At 39.7% G+C, this 21,752-nt stretch overlaps 1 protein-coding gene across 2 annotated transcripts; it reads right to left on the bottom strand.

Moving 5' to 3' along the window:
* Positions 1–611: 611 nt before the first annotated feature.
* Positions 612–21,651, bottom strand: GTF2H2 (general transcription factor IIH subunit 2). Of its 2 annotated transcripts, XM_079330851.1 has the most exons (15): positions 21,414–21,651; positions 21,241–21,318; positions 20,256–20,292; positions 19,574–19,660; positions 18,716–18,766; positions 18,252–18,306; positions 17,377–17,482; positions 16,345–16,435; positions 16,089–16,176; positions 15,413–15,520; positions 14,186–14,249; positions 13,216–13,319; positions 4,056–4,158; positions 3,726–3,765; positions 612–3,312 (listed from the first exon to the last, which is right to left on the bottom strand). In XM_079330851.1, the coding sequence occupies exons 1-15, from the start codon at positions 21,467–21,469 to the stop codon at positions 3,193–3,195; spliced, it is 1,188 nt and encodes a 395-aa protein (XP_079186977.1). In that variant the 5' UTR covers positions 21,470–21,651; the 3' UTR covers positions 612–3,192. The 2 variants fall into 2 exon arrangements, with proteins under 2 accessions (XP_079186977.1, XP_079186978.1); XM_079330852.1 differs by lacking the exon at positions 3,726–3,765.
* Between the last annotated feature and the right edge of the window lie 101 nt (positions 21,652–21,752).

The raw sequence follows: 21,752 nt of genomic DNA, 5'->3' as shown, positions 1-21,752 counted from the left end.
TCTGTTGGTTTTTTTTTTTTTTTTTCCTGGCTATAAAAGTCACATTCCTCTATTATCCAAATCCCAAGGCAAAAAGTGCTATGATTTTTATAGAAGTCTTCTAGTCCTACTATATTACTAATTACTATACTACTAATTACTGTTGTGGGTTGACCCTGGCTGGACAGGAGGTGCCCATCAAAGCTGCTCTACCCTCACTCATTAGCTGTGCAGAGAAGAGGAAACAGTGAAAGGCTTGTGGATCACTATACAAGGACAGGCAAATAATTAATCACCAGTTACTGTTGGTGACAGACTTAAAAAACAAAACAGACTTAAACAGGGGAAATTAAAAATTTGCTACCAAATTGAGGTAAGTTAATGGAAACAAACCCAAATCTTAAAACACCTTCCTTCCAGCCTTCCTTTCTTCATGGATTTAACTTCGCTTACAATTTTGTCTACCTCCATCTCCCAGCAATACAGAGAAATGGGGGCTGTGGTCCATTCATCACACCATACTACTGCTTCTTCTCCAACAGGGACAACTCCTCATACTTTTCCCCTACTCCAGGATGGTCTCTCCCATGGGAGACAGTCCTGTATGAACTGTTCCAATATGGGTCCTTCTCAAGGACTGCTCTGGTGTGCAACCTGGCCACAGGGTGCAGTCCTTCTGGATCAAGCTGCTCCAGCTTGAGTCTCCCACAGGATCACAAGTTCTGCCAGCAAACCTGCTCCAGGATGGACTCCTCTCATCATGGGGCAACAGAACCTGCTACAGTGTGGACCTTCCACAAGGTCATGGCCTTCTTCAGGCATCTATCTGCTTCACTGTGGGGTCCTCTTTTACTCATATTTTAATTAATGTATTTTCAGCCTTCCCATTCTTGGAAATTAGCTATCAATGTTACTACAGATGGGAACTTTTATTCCTACAAAAATGTAAACCAGAAGGAAAGTGAGGGCTCTCGCCCTTTTGAAATCCTCTCCCTTCCACATGGCACCACTCTCTAGTCTCAAAACTTCGTGCCACAGCTGCATCCTCAACTACACTACCAGATGTTTTGGCCTTTTTGTCTCTTCCTTCAGCAATTTAAATCTGTAACCTTTCATGCAATCTCTTCAAGACCTACAAGAATTCCTCACAGGCCTCCTAATAACCTCATTGATTGACTTATCTTATGGCAGATACAGTAACCAAGGAAATGAACAAGAATTAAAAAGGATAGAGCTTCCCACAAGCAAGGGAGACTTGAGAGCCAGTGAATTCCAGTCAAAAAGAACAGGTGGAGGAAATATTTTCCCCATGGTGCTTTAAATACACAGGACACAAATGAAAGTCTTTATACACCAAAGAAATATTGCCTTAGTATTGATTTTTCAGGAGCTAGTCTGAACTGTTCTACCAATGAGAAGAGTAGGAAAGTATAAACCAAATTACTGTTGTGACCACAAGCAAGATAATGGAGTATATGGCTGCAACTTCTCCATAGTTTCTACTTCCAGAAATAGAAGCTGGGTAGGAGTATACTATTTTGGTATGTAGCAAGAGAAGGAAGAGGATTTGAAATGTTCTGAAATGCCCTTTTATTTCCATTAGAAAATACTGACTGCAAAGATGAAAATATTACCAGAGAATGCTGTCTAAAGAGGCTGTCACCAGCATCAGAATATCTAAGAGCCAGATGCTTAGAGCATTTATTTGGCTGGGAATGGCCTGCTAGACCAGAACAAACAGTCATGTCTTTTTTCTGCTAGTTTTTAATAACAGGCACTGCATCCACCTGACAGCACAGAGTTTATAGGGATTGTTTGACTCAGCACAAAATGAGATGCAGATGCTCAGCAGTTATTTTTCTGCCAACACAAAAGAACGACTGCACTCAAGCCAGCATGCAGGCACTATCAGAACAAAAAGCACAGAAAAAGCTATACTAAAAATTGAATGAAAAGTGCCTGTAAGAACTGAAAAGTTACATGTATGCTTATATATGGTGAGCATGTAAAATTGAACTAAGGTAAGGGGAGAGGGTTGGCTTTTTTGTTTGTTTCTGTGTTAAGGTTCATCTGTTATATTGCCATTTCTAAAATGACAGAAAACAAAGCTCAAAAATGAAGTCATATACACCCAGAGCAACTCAAGTCACTGATGTATTTACAATCATCACAAAGTGACTCAAGAAAATCCATTGTGATGTACTGCTTCAGACCTGCACCTGTAATCTCCTTTTACTGAGGTGTAGCACATTACAATTCTCACAGGTTCAAGCTGCAAACACTCCTTGAACAGACACTGCAAAATGGCAGCCTTGCATTTGTCTCAATTTCTATTCTTCAAAGTTCAGGTAAGGATGGACACTTCTCCTCCTGCACCCACCTTACTGTCTGTCAGTCTAAGAGTTTAGCCAAGGAGAGAGGATGAGGTGCAGTTCTGACAATTCAATGCAGCCTCAGAACCAAACAGCAGCTCTGTCTTCAATACTGAGTTCATCAAACAATAGTTTATATTAACTCAGGTCTTGCCCTTTTGCAAGTACATTGCCTTTCAGCAATCTTACCCTCCTATAAGAAACTGAAACTTAAACCAGACAGCTGCAGACACATGACCAACAGAATTCAGTTTGAGTTGCACCATTAAAACCTAAAACGAGTTTTCACACATTTGTAACAGCTGTATTTGAACTGCCTTACCAAAACAGTCAAAGTGATACTCAGAGTACTTGAAATTAATACATGAAATATCTACCAATTAATTGCTCTGAAACACTTTTGTTAAATTCTTGAAAAGAATAATTTGATCTACAGAAATCCACCATCCACCAAAACCAAAAATTTGTAACAATAGATGTGTAAAATGTACTTTCAGGGCTTCTTTCTGAACAAGAAATGAAACCAAGATTAATCATCACATTATCATAAAAACCAGTTTTATAACTTTCACATTTACAAATATACATATTATTATAACAACAGCTGGAAAAAGCCATAGCTCTTTAGACCAGAACAAAAAATACAGATAAAATACAGATAATTAAAGTATATATTAATAGTAATAAAATCATTAAAACATTAAAGTTTGCACTCCACTGTTCATTCCTTTGTAACCATCTTCTTGTTCAGAGATGTGTCAGTTAAAGCAATGGCTGAATAAACAAATTAGATTCATGCAAGATTGACAAAGATACAGCAGTTTTTAAAAAAAAAATTAGATCATACAGAAACAGGAGCAGGGTGCTCATGAATGCAGCCAGGACAGCAGTGCAGCGAATCATGAACAAACAGATCGCATTCCACACAGAATGCATTCTGACACACTTTGCATATGTACACCTGTGGATAGGGAGGGACAGAAAGACAAGGCAAATTAGCAAAAATTATTATCATCATAGCACTAGAGTAGGGCAACAGTTATGTCACCAAGAGAATGTAAACAGACTATACTGCTAACACCACAGAAACTCAATTGAATTAAAGCTTCTGACAGCAAGTATATACACAGGCTTGAGCAGAAGTCACTGTAAATGCTTCCAAATGGCTGAGAGTGGAAGCTTTTTAATGCAGTTTCCCAGAAAATCCTTCCCACATTTCTATAGACTTTTTAGTCTAGAAAGTGTGACTGTGTAATACAGAACTCTAGTTAACCATGACAAGTATTTTTCTAGTCTTTAGAACATAATGCTAAAGGATCATCTCTATTTCTCAAACCCCTCAATGCAAATTACAACACCAGTCAACATACTTACATTTTGATCTTTTATTTCTCCCTGGCAGCCTTGACAATGCCTAAAAGAATAATTGTATATTTTAACTGAAAAAAGTCAAGAATGTGTAAATCAGTGTTTAAAAAAAGATTTCATACACAATAATAATTTCTGGCAATTATTTCAGCTATTCAACTGAACTCACAGATCATGAAAACTGCAAGTATTTCTTAATGTCACAGGTGCCCCACACCACCCAAACACTCAGGATCCCCAGCAGCAAAGAAGCTGTTGTCAGCTACTCCTGCTTTTGTGAGAAAAAAGTTACAGGATCCACAAGTACACTCATTATCACAAATTAGATCTGCATACCGTTGCCCCTTGTATTCTTCCAGCGGAACTTCCTGAAAGACATCTAAAGGAAACAAGTGATGGTAAGACCTAGCCAGGTGAGGTGCAGACACTAATGTAAGACCTGCAAATAAAGAGACACGAATATTGTTACAAGGCAAGTTAGGAAGCTCCTTTTGGTAATGATGGTTCTGCTGTACAACACCACCAGTTAAAATGATGCACTTTCACAAAGCTCTACTACAGCCTGCTACACTACTGCCAAAAACATGCCACAGCCCTATTCAGCCCTATTTCAGCTAACATAGGTCTGCTGGTTTTGAAACAGTTAATTTTTGTCACACTAACTCACATGTGGCTGTGTTTTGAATCTATGCTGGAAAGTGAGTTGATAAGGCAGGAATGTTTTTTTACTGCTGAGCAGTGCTTACACACAATCAAGGACCTTTCTGCTTCTTACTCCACCAGTGAGTAGGCTCAGGGGTGCACAAGGCACTAGGAGGCACTACTTTGCTTGGCTTGCAGGTACAGCTTCTGCTGTAACTATATTACTCTTCTGATTCTCTCCCCCATCCCACCAGTGGGGAGTGTGTGGGTAAGTTGCCAGGTGGGGTTAGACCAAGGGAACAGGTCAGCTGGAGCATGGGCTGGCACAAACAACTCCATCACACACTCACATGTAGTGTAAATGTCTAAACTGCAGCTGTGGAGAATCTACTGCAGATACACAGGATTTCTCCAGTTACACTATTCCATTGCTGGAAACAAACTCATTCTGGTAGGAAAAACTTGAAATTAAACTAGGATAAAGTGACCCAAAACTATAATTATTTCATCCTCTTACCAAATACACACATCCTGCTAATATCTATCATGTTTTAGTCACATGCCTGTCAAAGCTAGAACAGCATCCCTGCACAATATCAGTACTATAAATCATGCTAATAATCTCTCCCACCCTCACTAAGAGCAGTAGAGGGAAGCATTATTGGTTGCACAGTCCATTAACATTTGCAAGACCAAAGAGCTTCTGTTTATATCTCTACAGCCTGTCATGTGTCACTAGGCAGCCTGCCCTTGGGTTCAACCTGGAAATCCTTAATCCACATACTCCTGGAGGTGAGGTTACTTCTGTCCTCTTAATCCAAAGCACTCTGTTTTCATGTCCTTGTACTGAGGACTCTGAAACATGCTTTTGTTTAGTAAAATGAGGATTTCTGAGAAGTTATCATTCCCGTCTGCATCACCCCCTTCCCCACTTTGCCTTAGGTATATTCCTTATACCAAGGAATATGATGTGGGAGCCCAGGGCGTACCCCTGGCCTCCTTGGGGGTCTCAAAACCCCCCTGGCAAGGGTCTCAAAGACCTCTGAGTGAGACCCTGGTGTCACAGGTGCTGAGTTCTGACCCCTGGGGGAAGTTGTCAGCACAAAGAGAATGGAAACAAGCTGCCAAAATTAGTGAAGTGTAAATTAGATTGTTAGAACGTAGATAAATAGACTTTTGGGAATGTTTATGATAAGGGACACGTGGCCAAGATGGAGAATTTGGGGGGTGGACACCTTTTCATCCTTCTTCTCCATGTCATCCATGTTGGGACACATTGGCACTCTTGGATTGGATGGGGTCAGGGCTGGACCATTTAATAAAATTGTACTGTATTGGGAAAACTTTGTAAACATGAAATACGTAATACAAACTATGTAAGATAAGCCCTGCCTTCAGCAGGCAGATTCCACCATGGATGCCAGGCTGAGCAGACCACTGCTGGCCAGGCAAAACATCCCAGAGATAAGAAATAATAAGCAATCCTTGGAAAAAGAGAAAACCGTCTCTGTCAGTCTCTCTTTGGCTGCTTCAGAGAAAACCAGGGTTTGAACCACCTTCATGTCCCTCTGGGGTGATCTCGGGGCAAAGGAGGAACCCCAGACTGGGACACCTGGCATCCCCCTGGCTGGGCAGTGACCTCTGTCGTCTCTGGATGCACCACAGCCCACAAAGGTGGGTGCAGACCCCCAGAAGGGCAAGCTCAAGAAGACGCACAGAGATGGAGGAGACCCCCCCAGGCAGAGACATTTGGCACGGACCCTGGTGGATCCTTGTAGCCTGCAAAGGCAGGTACAGACCCCCAAAAGACAGAGCTTCAGAAGAGGCACGCTGCTGAAAAGGACTGTGGAGGAGATTTATGGCCCTCTGCCAAGAAAAGCTGAGCTCCAGACGCGAGTCGGAGAGGAGGTGTCCCGGGAAGCCTCGCTCCTGTGCACTGCTGGTCGGTTTCAGGAACCTCTGAATCGATTTTGGACGAATTGCTTGTGGGTAAGATGGTTCAGAGTCAGACACATCATAGGATTCCCACCTAGCCATGAGCGGGGGGAGGGAGGTTTATGGCTGCCTTGCTATCAGCAGGCAGAGAAAGCAATTAAAGTCCCTCAGAGACTGGGGGAAGAGACACATGATAGGATTCTCACCTAGCTATGAGCTGGGGGAGGGAAGTTTATGACTGCCTTGCCAGCAGCAGGTGGTTCAGCAAGGGCCTTGCCACCAGCAAGGTCGGGGAAAAATTAAGTTAGAAATATTTCCAAGTGAGTTACAGGACACAGATTTTTGTTATTTCACCCCTTCAGAAACCCCGACCCCAGAAGGCGGGAGGGCACTGCAGGCGACTCCCCGGGCGTGGGGGACAGAGGGGAGGGGGACGGGACCATGGAAAAGTGCGGGCTCGGTGCCGCAGGAATGTCCAGGGAGGGGCAACCTGCGGGGACCGGGACGCAGAAGGACAGGACCATGTGGGCAGCTCTCAGCCCAAAGGGGGAGGGAGCAGCAGCCTTCACACTGACCGGGACAGAAACAGGAAAAAAGCGCGGATTCGGTGCAAGGGATGTCCAGGGAGGGGCAACCTGCGGCAATGGCCGGGACGCAGGAAAGCGAGAATTGCGAAAAGACACAGAGAGACCTGTCTCCAGCTGTCAGAAATGCTGGGGGAGGAGAATGCCCTGTTTCAGGGAAACCTGAGTTATCCACATTAGAACTGGCAGATTCTAATGGGGAGAGAAAATTTATGTTTTGAAAAGTCAAAGGAGAAAAAATTAACAACTTTGAAGCAACTGCAGGCAGCTGCCTGGACAGAGCAAACCCAGTCACAGCAGCGTGAGGTCACAGCCCAGGCTCACCGAGAGAGGGGGGGGAGGCACAGCCACCCTGCTCCAGAGGCTCCAGCAGCACCCCCACTGCTCCCCCTGTGCCTGCACAGACCCAGCGCTGCAGACGGGAGGGGAATGGGGGATGGAGAGAGGCCAAGAGCCGCGTTTATCTATACTGTGGAGAACAAACAGAACAAGGGAACAGGATAAGAGAGTCAGTTTTATTTTCAGTTCTTGTATGTTAAACTAAAGGTGTTTGTTTTTGTATTGCTGTTAAAAAGATGTTGAAACTTTAAGAATGGTGAAGGTATTTTAATAGTATTAGGTATTTTAATAATTGAAGGTATAATAAGGTATTTTGTATTTTATTTGAATATATATCATCTATATTTAGTGATTTGTTATTGGTCAGATATGAGTGGACATTTATTTAAATGTCAACATTGAGTTTTAATTTTCCTATAGTTAATTGTTTTAGAGAAGCCAGTTTATAAGTATTTGCAATATTGTCAATATAAATCAATAGATTTTGAGTTGGATTTTAAAATTTAAATTTAGTTTCTGTATTTAATGTTAAAAACACTGTAATAAGATTGTATGAATTCTATATCACAGAACAATTTTGTTTTCTGTTTCATTGTTTAATCTGAAATCTTTCAATATTTTAAGTAAGTTTTGGAAAGCCTCCAGACGTGTCCTTGAATCAAATGTATGAAGATAATCAGTTAAGTTGTGAACTTAATGTTTCTTTGTTTTCTTTTTATTAATTTCTCTTTTATTTTGGCAGGTCTTTTGTGACCTGGCACTGTGCTGTCTTATGGTCTTGAATATTTTGCAGAATTCCAGAAAATTATTTGAGCTTCATTCTCAGAACAAATTATGGTTTTCCTGAGTTGCTATCATACAAGCACTGAAGTGTCTTGCCATGTTCAAAGTATCTTACCCTAAAGTTGAATTTTAGAGAAAATGAGTTGCTAGTGGAGTTTGATTTCTTTTTGAAATGTTTAATTGTAGCTTTGTTGTTAAGAGTTGTGGTTTTTTCTTTAATAAGAAGATGTCAGGGAGTTCTCTTCCAATTAGAGTTTAGGCTCTGGCCAAGCCTTGATTCTAACTGAAAGAGAAATTGTGTAAAGCCAGGTGTTTTCTGCATCAAAATAATATTCCAGTCGTTTGGATTGGTAATTTGACTTATCAATATAACAGCTGTAGCTGACTTTGAAGTGAATTTGGTGTTCATTTTCCGGAGATGACCATCTAATTCCTCATTGAATCAAGGTTTGTCAGCTGTCTGCAGACCCTGAGGTGATGACACAGTTTTTTTTTAATTGATGATTATCTAATCTTGTAAATGTATGTCTGTTGTTTAAAGCATTGTTAATTATTGTATTGTGTTTACTTGCAGAACTTCGGGTTTGTTTTTTTTGTTAGATAATAGTTGAAATAATAGTAGAAGAGAAAATTCTCCAGTTTTGATCAAAAATTTAGAGATAGAGAAAGTTGAAAAGCTTTTAAAGTAAGCATTTGGGGGAAGGGTTCTGTTTGTGTCTCCACAGAGAGAGGACGGAGATGGTTGAAGCCTGCAGCAAGATTGGAACACCACAGCATATAGCTTCAGTTGTCAAGGAGCAAATGACAGAAGTTCTTCAAGAACAACATGAAAAGGTTTTTGCAAATTTCAAGAAGAAAAAGAATCCATTTAAAGGACAATGCTACAACTGTGGGGATTTTGGACATTTTAGGAAAAATTGTCCTCAATCCACAAAGACTTCCAAGCTATCAGAACTTTGCCCTAGATGTTATGGGAGAAGACATCTGGCAAGTGAATGTTATTCTCTGACGAATGTGGATGGAAAACCATTGCCACTGCCAAAAAACACGAAGTGCAGGACCACCTTGTGCTACAACAGAAATGATGGCAGTGTCACAAGGAACAGCAACAACACCGGCACAGACAATACAACTGCCGGGGAACGTCAATCTGACTCCCTCAGCAGGGCGTTAGGGGACATCCCCTGTGACAGGGATTTGCTGCCACCAGGAACGCAGTACATCCTGTCAGCTTCAAAAGTGGTTTGTTTTTTGAATGAAGAATCTGCATCTATACCTACAGGATTCAAAGCACGGTGCCAAAAGAGACAAGATTTTTTGATAATAGGCAGAGACCGGTGCAGCATTTTTGGACTGACAATATATCCTACTATTGTTTCAGCAGACTGCTTCGAAGAGCTGACAGTTTTAGCAAGGGCTCTTCAACCCCCATTGACAATTCCACAAAATACTCAACTGGCAAAAGCGATAGCTCTGCCATCGCATCCATTGGAGCATCAAGCAATGCTGGTGATGGGCGAAGGGCATCCACACTACAATGACCATGTCGAAGTACACACGTTATGGTTGAAGTACATAACCCGTGAACAGCCAACTATTACTTGGGACTTGATAGACCATAACAGGAAAATAACCATCACAGGGATGGTGGACACTGGACGTGACACTGATTTCATATATTTCATATATTTTCTGACCTTGAGAATGGAACTTGATTGTACCTTTGGACCAAATCAAAGGCATTGGAGGAAGTTCTGTATGCCTCCAAAGCGAAAATTCAATGACATTCACAGGACCCGGACAGAAGACAGCTATTACTCGTGTAAAAGCCATTCACTGTATGGGGAAAAGATCTCCTTTCACAGTGGAACATGTACCTGACGATGGATTTTTAGTAGGCCTCACTGCGGCACTCGCCACTCCAGAATTGACATGGAAAACTGATACACCTCATTGGGTGGATCAGTGGGCCTTGGAGAAGAAGGAGTTGAGTGCATTGAAAACTTTCGTGAAAGAACAACTAAGAAAAGGACACATAAAACCGACAAACAGCCCTTGGAATTTTCCAGTGTTTGTCATCCTAAAAAGTCTTCTGGATCGTGGAGATTGCTTCACGACCTCAGAAAATTGAATGAAATAGTGGAGGAGATGGGACCTCTTCAGCAAGGACCTCCATCACTCACAATGATTCCCAGAGACTGGCCTCTTGTTATTATTGACCTCAAAGATTGCTTTTTCAGTATTCCACTTCATGAAGACAATGTTTACCGGATGGCATTTTCCAAGTTTGAGCAGAGAAGAGCCAATGAAGAGGTATCATTGGGTTGTTTTACCCCAAGGCCTCAAGAACTCGCCAACAATTTGTCAATGGTATGTGGCACAAACTTTGGCTCCAGCAAGACACAAATATCCCAAAGCAAGAATTGTACACTATACAGACAATTTGCTGATTGCTGCATCAACAGACCAAGAACTGCAAGAAGTCTGTGCTTGTGTGATCCAAGAAATACAAAAAGCAGGACTCGAAGTCAGCATTTCAAAGATTCAAGAAATCGCACCCTGGAAATACCCTGGATGGAAAATCACCGAACAGACAATCAAACCTCAAAAATTAAAGATCAGCTCAAAAGTCAACAATCTCCAAGACCTGCAGCAACTCCTTGGAGAGATCAACTGGATGAGAACAATTTTGAGAATCACGAATGAAGACCTTTCATCTTTGTTCGATCTTCTGAAAGGAGACGACAACATCAAATCCCTCAGGACTCTTACACCAGAAGCACAAGCAAGCTTGCAAAAAAGTTTCAGAAATGATACAGGACAGACAAGCACACCAATATGTAAACTCTTTACCATTCCATTTAGCAGTGTTGGGAGAAGAAACACAGCTATATGGTTTGATTTTTCAGTGGGACGAACACAAAAAAGACCCTCTTTTAATTACAGAATGGGTTTTCCTATCTTACAGGTCTCCAAGGACAATTCTTACAGACTTAGAAATGAAAGCACAAATGATAATAAAAGGAAGAACAAGGTTGATGACAATGATGGGCAGGGACTTTTCAATGAACAATGCAGCAAGGACCACAGATTTCTACAATACCAATAAGTTAAAAAAGGAATGAGGGAGCAGTTTGGCCTCAATCTCAACAAGTAACACCTTTGAACAGACAAATTCCTATAGAGACACACAGACCTGCAACAGCAGCTCAAGATACTTTAGTTGATTGGGCAAATATTACTATGGGCTTGACAAAAAGCAGAGAATGTCGTGCAATTGGAACTGGTGAAATAGCCATGCCAGTGAATTATGACCCACAAGGACAAAACCCAAGATGGCAAAAATTAAATCGTGATTTAGTTAAAGATTTTATTAAGGCAATTAGAGATTATGGACTGGGATCGTCATATTTTAAACAGTTTTTAAAAGGTATTCTCAATGAATATGACTTGACTTCATGTGACATGAGATCTCTTGTGTCATTGATACTTACTGACACACAAGGACTTATGTAGAAGAGCTTTGAAGGAGCTGCGAAAGCAATACCAAGGTGGTGCTCATGCTAACCTCACCATGGTAGAATTAGCAGGAGACCCTCCTCACAATAATCTAGCACAAAAAGCCGCCAGGATTCCCAGGGGAATGTTGGCAGACATCAAGGAAAAAGGATGTGAACTCCTCTTCAAACAAGATATAAAAGACTTAAGGACTGACAGTGAAACATGTTTGTTTATATGCTGTGGTATCTTATTTTTTGTCAACTGTATTAGGTGAAAAAGCGGATTTACCAATGGTGCAGCCAAGGGAGAAGGTTTGGGAAAATTTAGCATGGAAGTGGGGTTGGGCACAATTTGTTTGAGGCATTCCAGGCAAAAAAGCCATTTTCAACATGTCTGGTGGGATTGTCAGTGAAAGAATGGCCCATTCCGGAGGGAATCCCTTCATGGGTGATGTGAGTTATGAAAACTCCTGTGAATGGATGGCATGTGTGGGTTCAATTTCTCCCTGTGGCTGTTTTCAAACCAAAAGAATTAGAAATTTTTGGTTCGGCAATGGATTTTTGAATTGTATTTGATGTTTTAGGGGTGACAAAGAACTAAACAATGGATGTTACTCCGAATCAGAATGTATATAACAATTATACTGTAGTCTCAAACAAACCATCCTTCCGAGTTCTAGCACAGTTATCGTGCCTGGATGATTTGTTTGACCTTTTTGATCTTTCACCTTTGTAAAAAGAAATTTTGAAAGTAGGTTTTTATGTATTAGTGGAGCTTATTGCTATTCTCATTGCTTTGCCATGCATCATCCCATGCACTCGGCGCACCTTGAACAAAACTGTGAAAAGGGTGTTTTTGGTGCAAGCAGTGGGGGGAGATGTGGGAGCCCAGGGCGTACCCCTGGCCTCCTTGGGGGTCTCAAAACCCCCCTGACAAGGGATCTCAAAGGCTCCTGAGTGAGACCCTGGTGTCACAGGTGCTGAGTTCTGACCCCTGGGGGAAGTCAGCACAAAGAGAATGGAAACAAGCTGCCAAAATTAGTGAAGTGTAAATTAGATTGTTAGAACGTAGATAAATAGACTTTTGGGAATGTTTATGATAAGGGACACGTGGCCAAGATGGAGAATTTGAGGGGTGGACACCTTTTCATCCTTCTTCTCCATGTCATCCATGTTGGGTGACACATTGGCACTCTTGGATTGGATGGGGTCAGGGCTGGACCGTTTAATAAAATTGTATTGTATTGGGAAAACTTTGTAAACATGAAATACGTAATACAAACTATCTAAGATAAGCCCTGCCTTCAGCAGGCAGATTCCACCATGGATGCCAGGCTGAGCAGACCACTGCTGGCCAGGCAAAAGGTCCCAGAGATAAGAAATAATAAACAATCCTTGGAGAAAGAGAAAACCGTCTCCGGCAGTCTCTCTTTGGCTGCTTCAGAGAAAACCAGGGTTTGAACCACCTTCGTGTCCCTCTGGGGTGATCTCGGGGCAAAGGAGAAACCCCAGACTGGATCAATATGATACAGCTTTACTGTTGCAAGTATAATTCTGAGAAACACTTGTAGAAAGCTAACATCCCAGGCCACAGAAACACAGGTCTCAAAGCAGAGCTGGCTTTTACTTACTAAGAACAGCTGAATTTTTCTACTCCTTAACTTGCTTACCATGAACTCCTGATTCATCTGCTCACCTTTTCTTGCTACTTACCACAGATTTTGCATTCCACAGGAAGCTCACAGTATTTGGCTCTGCATTGAGGACAAAAATATCCACCCAGGGTAAGACCTGGGTCACTGTTATTTTCCAATTGCCTACAGTAGAAAGAAACAACTCAGTACTTAAGAAATAATATCATGCTACTATATAACTACAAATAATGTTGTTTTCACATCAAATAATTTAAAAAGTTTCACTAGATTGCACGTAGTGGTTTAATGTGTGTCAGAAAACAATTGATATGGTGAGATACCAGTGACCGCATTTTCCCACAGGAAACAAAGACCAAATATTTCCATATAAAGGAGTCATTCTTTAAACATAAAGATATGAACAACAATTACATGCTTGTATCTTTTTAGACACAAAAATATTTAATATTGCCTATAAGATGCACACAGTACTTATTCTTCCAAATAGCAAACGCTGTTACAAACTGTTTCATTCTGAAATTCAGATACCCCAATCATCCTGGAAAACAATGACTCTTTTAATTGAGCAGTGCACTAGTACAGTCATCAAATGAGGCCTCTATTTTAAACTTCCCTTTAAAGTCATGTTAACAAATATAAAAAGTACTTTATTCAGATCATATCCTTTTATCCTCATAATTATCTTTTAAAATGATAGAATTAATTCAACCAGGAACTGCATGTAATTACTTTAATACCTTGTAGCAATCTGTGTGTCCCAAACACTGAGTAACAGAACTAAGTATTATTTACTACCTTAAAAAAAACCTAAATGCAAATTTTAAAACACATATTTAACAGAGGTAACTATGGACACATACTGGAGCTACCAATGGAAATAAAATGTCTACTTGGAAGTCATAAGATTTGGCTTACTCTTTTTTTCATATTATTTTGCAATACTTTCATTTGTCAAGCAGATTTTCTAAATATGACTAATTAATATTGAATTCCTATCACCTCATTGAATTCTAATCAATGCTACTTACGCCATGCTAAAGGAAGGCTTTGCATCTTGATCAGACAGAGAAGCGATAGTATGCTGAGGAAAACCTGAAGAGAAAACATCCCACAGTAACAATTTTAAACATGCAATAATATGTCAGCTTCTTACTTCAATGAAAAATTCAAAGATTATTCTTGACATTCAGGCCTATCGCTTTCCCATTTATTATCACAGGAGAACCGATACACTCTTGCTAGGTATCAAATTCTTCCCAAAGATCTCTACCTACATCCACACCTCCCTGACTTTATTTCCCCCCAACTGAAAAAATGTCCTTGCCATAGACTTTGTGTTAACTGAAGTGCACTGGAGCCCTATTCTTGAAGAACAGGTGAAAAGAAAAATATGTGAAATGGTAGGAAAGCAGAATGAGCAGCATACAAATGTTCACTTAAACAATAGTTTCTAATTAAGGCGGAAATATTTTCATACACATCCATTCAGCCTATGTTCACCTTCCAAGTGCAGTATATGACAGATGAGACTACAGGACCTCTTGGAGACTGACACCTTTCCTTCTTTCTATAATTTATTTTTTACAGATCATGACAGGTGAGAAGTTGGTTTCTCCAACTGCTGCTCAGGCTTTACCTATGAGAAGTAAACCTTTAAATTATCTATATCTAGACATAAAAATAGGCACATTTTTATCTATGAAAATGTGGACGAAAGTAACAACTCAATGCTCTACTTTGTAGCATCAGAGTTCCTGTTCTGGTTTAACTCCAAGCTTAAATTTATTGAGAAACACATCAGGAAAAGGTACCTAATCTCCTCATTGAAAGAACACTCCAGAAGCTGCTAATAAATGTGTACTACCTATAGCTCTTAAATCAATTAATAGTTGTAACAGTTGCCTTCTGCAAGGAAAAAAGCAGAGGGAGAAATAAAATAGTTTTTCATTCTTCATTTTTAAGTATTAAATTTTTAACAATTACCATGCTATCAATATTGTTCCATTTTGTTGCTTCCATATTCTGTTTAGTAATTTGTCTTACTTAAAAAACTTTATTTAAAAGCTGACTACTTTGCAGAAATAACGCCAAGAAAATTAATACTTATCTAGCAAAATAAAAGTTAAAACAAAAAAAAATTGCACTGTGTCTTTATTACTCTTCTTACTATTTGTATAGCCTTAACAAAGAAGAGGCAAACAAAGGAAAAGAAAAAGCAAATCTCGTGCTAGGAGTTTGACAAAACCACATCCTACCCATTCGAATAAGGGAGCACTCAGAAGTTGAACTGGCAGGTGGAGGACTAACATGGTGCATCAACAGCTCCTTATAATGACTTTCATCTAAAATAACGTGGTATGTTCCTGTCACAAACAAAGAAATGCCTTACTGTCAGGTTATGAGCAAAAAAGAATATATACAAATATATACTCCAAATGACAGATACAAACTTAGGTAGAAAACACAATTTATCCAAACCTGTTCCTAAAAAGCAGCCTTGTTAATGCTACAGTAAATGACAAATTTTAAAACTAATAATAACAGAATGTTAAATTAGATATGAAGGCACACAGCTTTTTCTCCAAAATTACACTGCAGTAATGATACGCTAAGAGTTACCACTGTAGCAATAGATATTAACATGTTACATTGATGAAGTTCCACATCACATACCTCTATATGTGGACCAAAAAGTTTGAAAATATATGTATTTCTTCTCTCTAGAGCTGCAGCTACCAGCTGATAATTATTTCATTTACTACTGTATGTTTTGTTTAGATTTGGGCAACTCTTTAATTTTCTGCCAGCACAATGGAAAATATTTATCCTTAAAAATATCAAAATGCAGCAATAAATATATAACAAATTACATACTTAATTTTTAGTTTAAACCTGTCTTATCAGTATAACTATTGAACTTCAGATACATACCACCAGTTTCTCGGGCAAGTACTGTACAAACTCGAACTTCAGCACTTAGGCCGATGACAGATACTCTGATCTTTACTGCTTTTAAACACTTAAAATAGAGGAAAAAAGCATATTCAAATTCATGTGTAGAACAAGAAATAGTAAAAAGGTTTAAAGTCTTAAATGAAAATTAATTGGTGATGACACTGCAACTGCCTGTTTTTTTCTTTAGTAGTTTGGATCAGTTCAGTGCAGTAGTCAAACTTCAATTCTGTACCTTAATTAGATCATAGATGTTGGCTGGATCACATGTTGTCAGACTGCTGAGGACTACCAAAACCTCTCTGCTTGTATGTCCTGGCATATGCCTAAAGAAAGCACACTGTTAATTTACTTCTGCACACTAAGCTATTTGTATGATAACATCTCCAAGGACATGAATGTATTGAAGTCAAGAGATGACATGACCCAAAGTCCTCTACAAACTAAGATCCTTGTCTGAACACCAGATTTTCATCTTCCAAAAGCCACACCTTTCCAATATCTAAAATACAGTATTTAACTGTGTAGTTGCTACCTGATTATTTGCTATAATGAATCCTTTGTACCTTAACCATACTCGCAGGTAAAAATAATCTTCAAACTAGCACCCTTAGTAAGTCTTCCTGACTTCCTAAAAAGCTCAAATCATTTTTTATCCATTACTTTAATGACTTCTAGTCCTCAGTTGAAAAGTCTCTTCCTGCTAGTAATTAAATAGCTTTTCACGACACTGATTATTAGCTTTGTTCAGTGTCTTTAGCTGTAATTCTTCGTTCAGTCTTCAACAAACTGGGATACATCTCAATATCTCACATAGCAAATAAGTGTTCTGAATCTATCCTACCCAAAAATTGATCTTTCTAAAGTATGCCAAAACTCTCTCAAGATCATTGTGACACAATGCTGCTTCTGTTCCTGTTCTCTTGCATTATTAGCCCCTATCTCTGTCCTCTCTCATACCTCAGCCCTTCAGTAAAAAAGAATTGCAATGTCTTTCATCACAATATCTACATACCATCATCAACTTGGTTTTCAAGTCACGTTTCTGTAAGAGAAACATCCCTAAATACAAGCATCTAGTGATAGAAAATAAACTTCTGTACTACTACAGGATTTAACTTAATGATTTGTATTGTAAGACAAGATAAAGTCACCTTTTAGACTCAAGTCAGCATGATTCAAGACACTATCTAGAAAAAATTCTGTCCCTTCCTGTCAAAAAAGTTACAAGCACAAAGAAAATAAAAAATTCCATGTATATACTAACTTTAAAGTCTGCATGGCCAAATTGAGGGAATTATATAGAGAAGGCTCTCCACTACAGTTCATATCCACTGCTTTCTTCAGAGCAGTTACATGCTTTTTTGAGTTTCCTGTAAGTGAAAAAAAATACAATCAATTTAACTGAAACAACAAGTTAAAGGACTTTTAAAAGAAAGTTTAAAGAAATATTTAAACTGTATAAGTAATGAAGCATACTTGAACAACAGTAACTGGTTTAAAAATGGAACGGGTCTGTATTTTTCCTTAGAAATTGGTATTTTGAACAGAATGCAGAAAACAGTAAAACAGAGTTTTACTCTACAGGCACTCAGATGCTAGAAATTACAGAAGTCAAAAAGAATACAATCACAGATGGGTATCATTAAGCACTCAACATGAGTGCAACATGTCTCCCAAACAAAAGAGTTTCGTTTCCTCTGTTATCCTCAAAGTATGGTTCAAAGACCCTCAATTTCCTCAATGAAACCTGCTGAAGCCACAGAGAGTGGTGTAACAGCACATAGGAACCAAACAAACCTTGATTTCTTACCATCAGATCAGATCTCACAAAAAACATAGATGTCATGACATACAAAATTAACAAACAGGGCAGAAAATTAACTGTAGGGGGAGCAGAACATATCTGAGTAGCATTCTGGTTGAGCCTTGATCGGAAACAAGCATACAATGACAATTCTGGATCAAAGCAGATCAAAATGTAGATGATGGTTTCAGACAGATTGCAGTAATTTATCTTTCAAACTAAAACTAATTATAATAATATAATTTCATTTTCAGCACTGTATCAAGCAGAACTTATAACACCAATGAAAATAACAAAAACATCTGCAATTTAAGAAAAGAATACTATTTCCCTACCTGAGAGTTCTGTCATTTTTTCAGCTCTTTTACTCTTGGTTACAATTAAGCCAATCTGAAAAGGGGGGGAAAAAAAGACAAATTTTTTCTTAGAAAGTTTTACAATGAGTTTAGTTAGAATTTTATACACTTTTTAAAATATTTTTATGGATCAGAATTGTTTAGCCATATAAGTCTATCTCAGTTCTACTTGTGTAACAAGTGTAACAACAGTAACACAACGTGATGCATCAGTTTACAACACTCCCATAATTTCATTACTATTGCCAAAAGGTACAAAAAGAAATCTCCTAAAATTCTAAATGCCTGGCAGAAACAGGCAGGTAGAAACAAGAATTTCACTAGACTGATGAATAAAGGACAGGAAGGTACATAAATTGAAAACAGTTTACTGTGTAGTGTTATAACCAAACTACCTTATAAAACAGTTTTCTGCTATTTGTTTCTTGCATTGCTGTACATACCTGACTAATAGGATTCTGGTCAAAGTACTCTTCAACAAAATATTCCAGTAACTAGAAAGAAAAGTTAAGACATTTAAAAACTAATTATACTTTTATTACACATGCATTAAGTACATGCAAAACATTTAGTTTTGCTAAAAAGCAAATCAAAGTATTTGGGTAACACAAAAAGGGGGAATGAGCCTTTTTTTCCCATTCTTCTTTCACCCCATTCCTCCCACTTCATCCCATGTAACCAGTGAAATGCAGATTTCAGAAACTATACCTCCCCCTTATTTTATTCATGTCCTATCTTGACATTCTAGATTCCTGCTGGTTCAAATGGAGGTTTTCAGTACACCAAAAAACACTAAACTGTACAAACCCACTAAAATAAAGGATTTCATGCCTTAGTACTGTTGGAGAAGACCATCCAGAACACTATGAACACAATCTGAAACTGCAACCCAGTTAAACTCTCATCTAGCATCCTTTCAAATAAGAATTCATAAAAAAACCCCAACTGTAAGAAAAAAAACCCAAACTAATTCTAGCTGTGTAATGAAAACATATCATCCCCTTATTATGGGCAACACTTAATTTCCATACAGTTTCCAAATGTATCTTCCCATTATACACCTGTGCCAAGTGTTTTTACTGTTAAGAAGTACATGTGCAAGGCAAAATAATGCCCCACAGATTTTACTATTCAAAAAACAGGAAAGTGACAGATTAGCAACAGAAGCAAGGAGACAAATGTAGGAATGAGAGATGAGGCTATGTACATACAGGGGACTGCAGTTCTTGGAAATGCAAAACGCAACCCTGTCATAGAGAAACGGTGTCTCAGCAACAAAAAACTTCTGAGTGCAAGAATACCTTCAGAGTGCAAGTCAGTCTGTTTGGCTTTAAGTCTTGGTCCTCCATTGTTCTTGATCCATCAACAACCACGTAAAGATGACGCATCTGCATTTCCACCATATTTGAAAATCACTCACAGAATACATATTGAAATGAATTCATTATTCCATTTACTTAAAAAAGCCTCTACTTCCTCCCTCTACCAGGGAAAATTCAATAGATTGAGAGGTGCAATTAACATCAACTGAAAATTAATGCATTCTTCCACTTTTTTCTTAAAAAAAACCCCCTCTCTTGAAAAATGCACACTGCTCTCCTCTCATGATAAACTACAAAACATGCATAGTTTGAACATTCATGCCTTCATCTGAAGAGCTCAGCGTAGCACAAACCAATGTGGTTATTTACAACTCACTTCCATTATGTCCATTTTTCACATGAGGAGAAAGGGACAGTGTGAGCACGTGTGGTCTGAATTCCACTCCCAAAAACATCCCGTGTGTCAAACCCTGAATAGCTATGCTCCACAGCCACACTGGCAACAAACAAAAAATGCTTAAAAAAAAGTAAGAACAGTGGAAACCACACGGTTTGGTATGAAGTATGCTAGGCCAGCAGAAGTGTATTTCAGATCCAGAATACCACCTCTAGCCAAGAAGTTCTGGACTAAGGAGAGAACAAGGTCAAGGTATTAACATACCATTCCAAGCCGAACTTGTCCATGGTGTTCATTGAGTCTAACAAAACACAGAAGTATTTAAGTCAAATTCAAATGAGTGAATGGCTCCTAAAACAAAAATCCAAACAAATCCAATACTAGACTTCTAGGAAAAATGTAGAAGCAAGAAACTGCAGACATTTATTCACACTGAAATGCCCCACAGTTCAATTACAGATTTTTCAACTCTCAGAAAATAAATAAGAACTATTTCTTACTACCAGGTTTAATGAAGCTTCAAAATTTTACACAAATTTGACAAACCAAGTTCTAACATAACTTGAAATAATGCAAAACTTGGGGTTTTTTCCAGCAATTTTTCTGAAATTTGAAACAGAAATCAGTAACCATGACACCAGAAGCTAGATTCTGTTGTGACAGGACCAGGTGCAATGTTTTTAACTAAAAGACAGTCGATTTAGATGAGTGATAAACATGTTTTTACCATGAGGGTGGTGAGGCACTGGAGCAGGTTGCCTAGAGAGGGTGGGGATGCTACATCCCTGGGTAATTCAAAGCCAGGCTGGATGGGGCTCTGACCAGTCTGGTCCCATGAAAGGTGTCCTGCTCATGGCAGGTTGGAGTGAGACGATCTTTAAGGTCCCTTCCAACCTAAACTATCCTGTTTTTTAATTTTTAAATATACAAATCTCTGATTTGTATATTTTTAAAAAAAGATGAAAGATTTCTCTAAGCAGTGCTCTGCACTGTTACATCAAATCAAGACTTGTGGCTTGCATACACAGGGGATACACAGCCTGTATACATGCAATGTTTAAAAAAAAGAATTATTTTTTCACCGTTTTTTCTGGCCTGTACCTGACCCTCTGAAGGAGAAATGACATGAAAACATCCTGCAGGCATGCCTCATGCTCAGTTCATCCCACATGCTCCAGTTCCTGGATGATCAAGCCCTTATAACTGACCAAGTCAGTGTTGCTAGCTGGCTCGTGGCCACACAAAGTACCTTTTCCTCTTTGCCTTAAAGAGAATGTCCTCGATGGTTGCTTTCAACGACCCGGATTCGTCTTCCTTGAGAATTTCCCTACGCGAAACAGAGAGTTAAAACAGCGGGCAGAGAGGAGATTTTTCCTCCTCTTTCGCCCGGAAGGGGAGAAAGGTGAGGGGGGAAGAACACACCATGTTCTTTCGTAGCCTCCTTCCCAGCGCTTGGTGCGTTCTGGTTCGTCATCCATCTCCGCGGGGGCCGAGGGGAGACCAGGGAGATGCGGGGCGCAGAGCGAGTGTCGGGGGGCTCAGGGGAGATGGGAGGGACTGCGGGAAGGAGACCGGGGTGAGTGAGACGGGGTCTGAAAAGAGCCCAGGGAGACTGAGGGGGTGAGAAGGGCCGAAGGGGGCTAAGGGCAGCAGAGGGGCCTGAGAAGAAGCGCAGTGCACAGGGAGCAGCCCCGCCGCGCCCGCCGCCAGGCCCCGCTGCCCGGACACGCTGGCGCCCGCCCGCTTCCGCCTCGGTGCGCC

Source organism: Erithacus rubecula (genome assembly GCF_903797595.1).
Source record: "Erithacus rubecula genome assembly, contig: SUPER_Z_unloc_1, whole genome shotgun sequence".
NCBI lineage: Eukaryota > Metazoa > Chordata > Aves > Passeriformes > Muscicapidae > Erithacus > Erithacus rubecula.
Note: the sequence above shows the minus strand (reverse complement) of the source record. Positions and strands in the feature narration are given on the sequence as shown.

Excerpts from the sequence above, each read along its gene's own strand:
- GTF2H2 (XM_079330852.1), bottom strand. The coding sequence starts at position 21,469 with ATGGATGACGAACCAGAACGCACCAAGCGCTGGGAAGGAGGCTACGAA. Across the intron at positions 18,307-18,715 it reads ACCAGAATCCTATTAGTCAG|ATTGGCTTAATTGTAACCAA; the intron begins GTATGTACAGCA and ends CCCCCTTTTCAG. Across the intron at positions 14,250-15,412 it reads GTGCTCCCTTATTCGAATGG|GTTTTCCTCAGCATACTATC; the intron begins GTAGGATGTGGT and ends TTTTCTCTTCAG.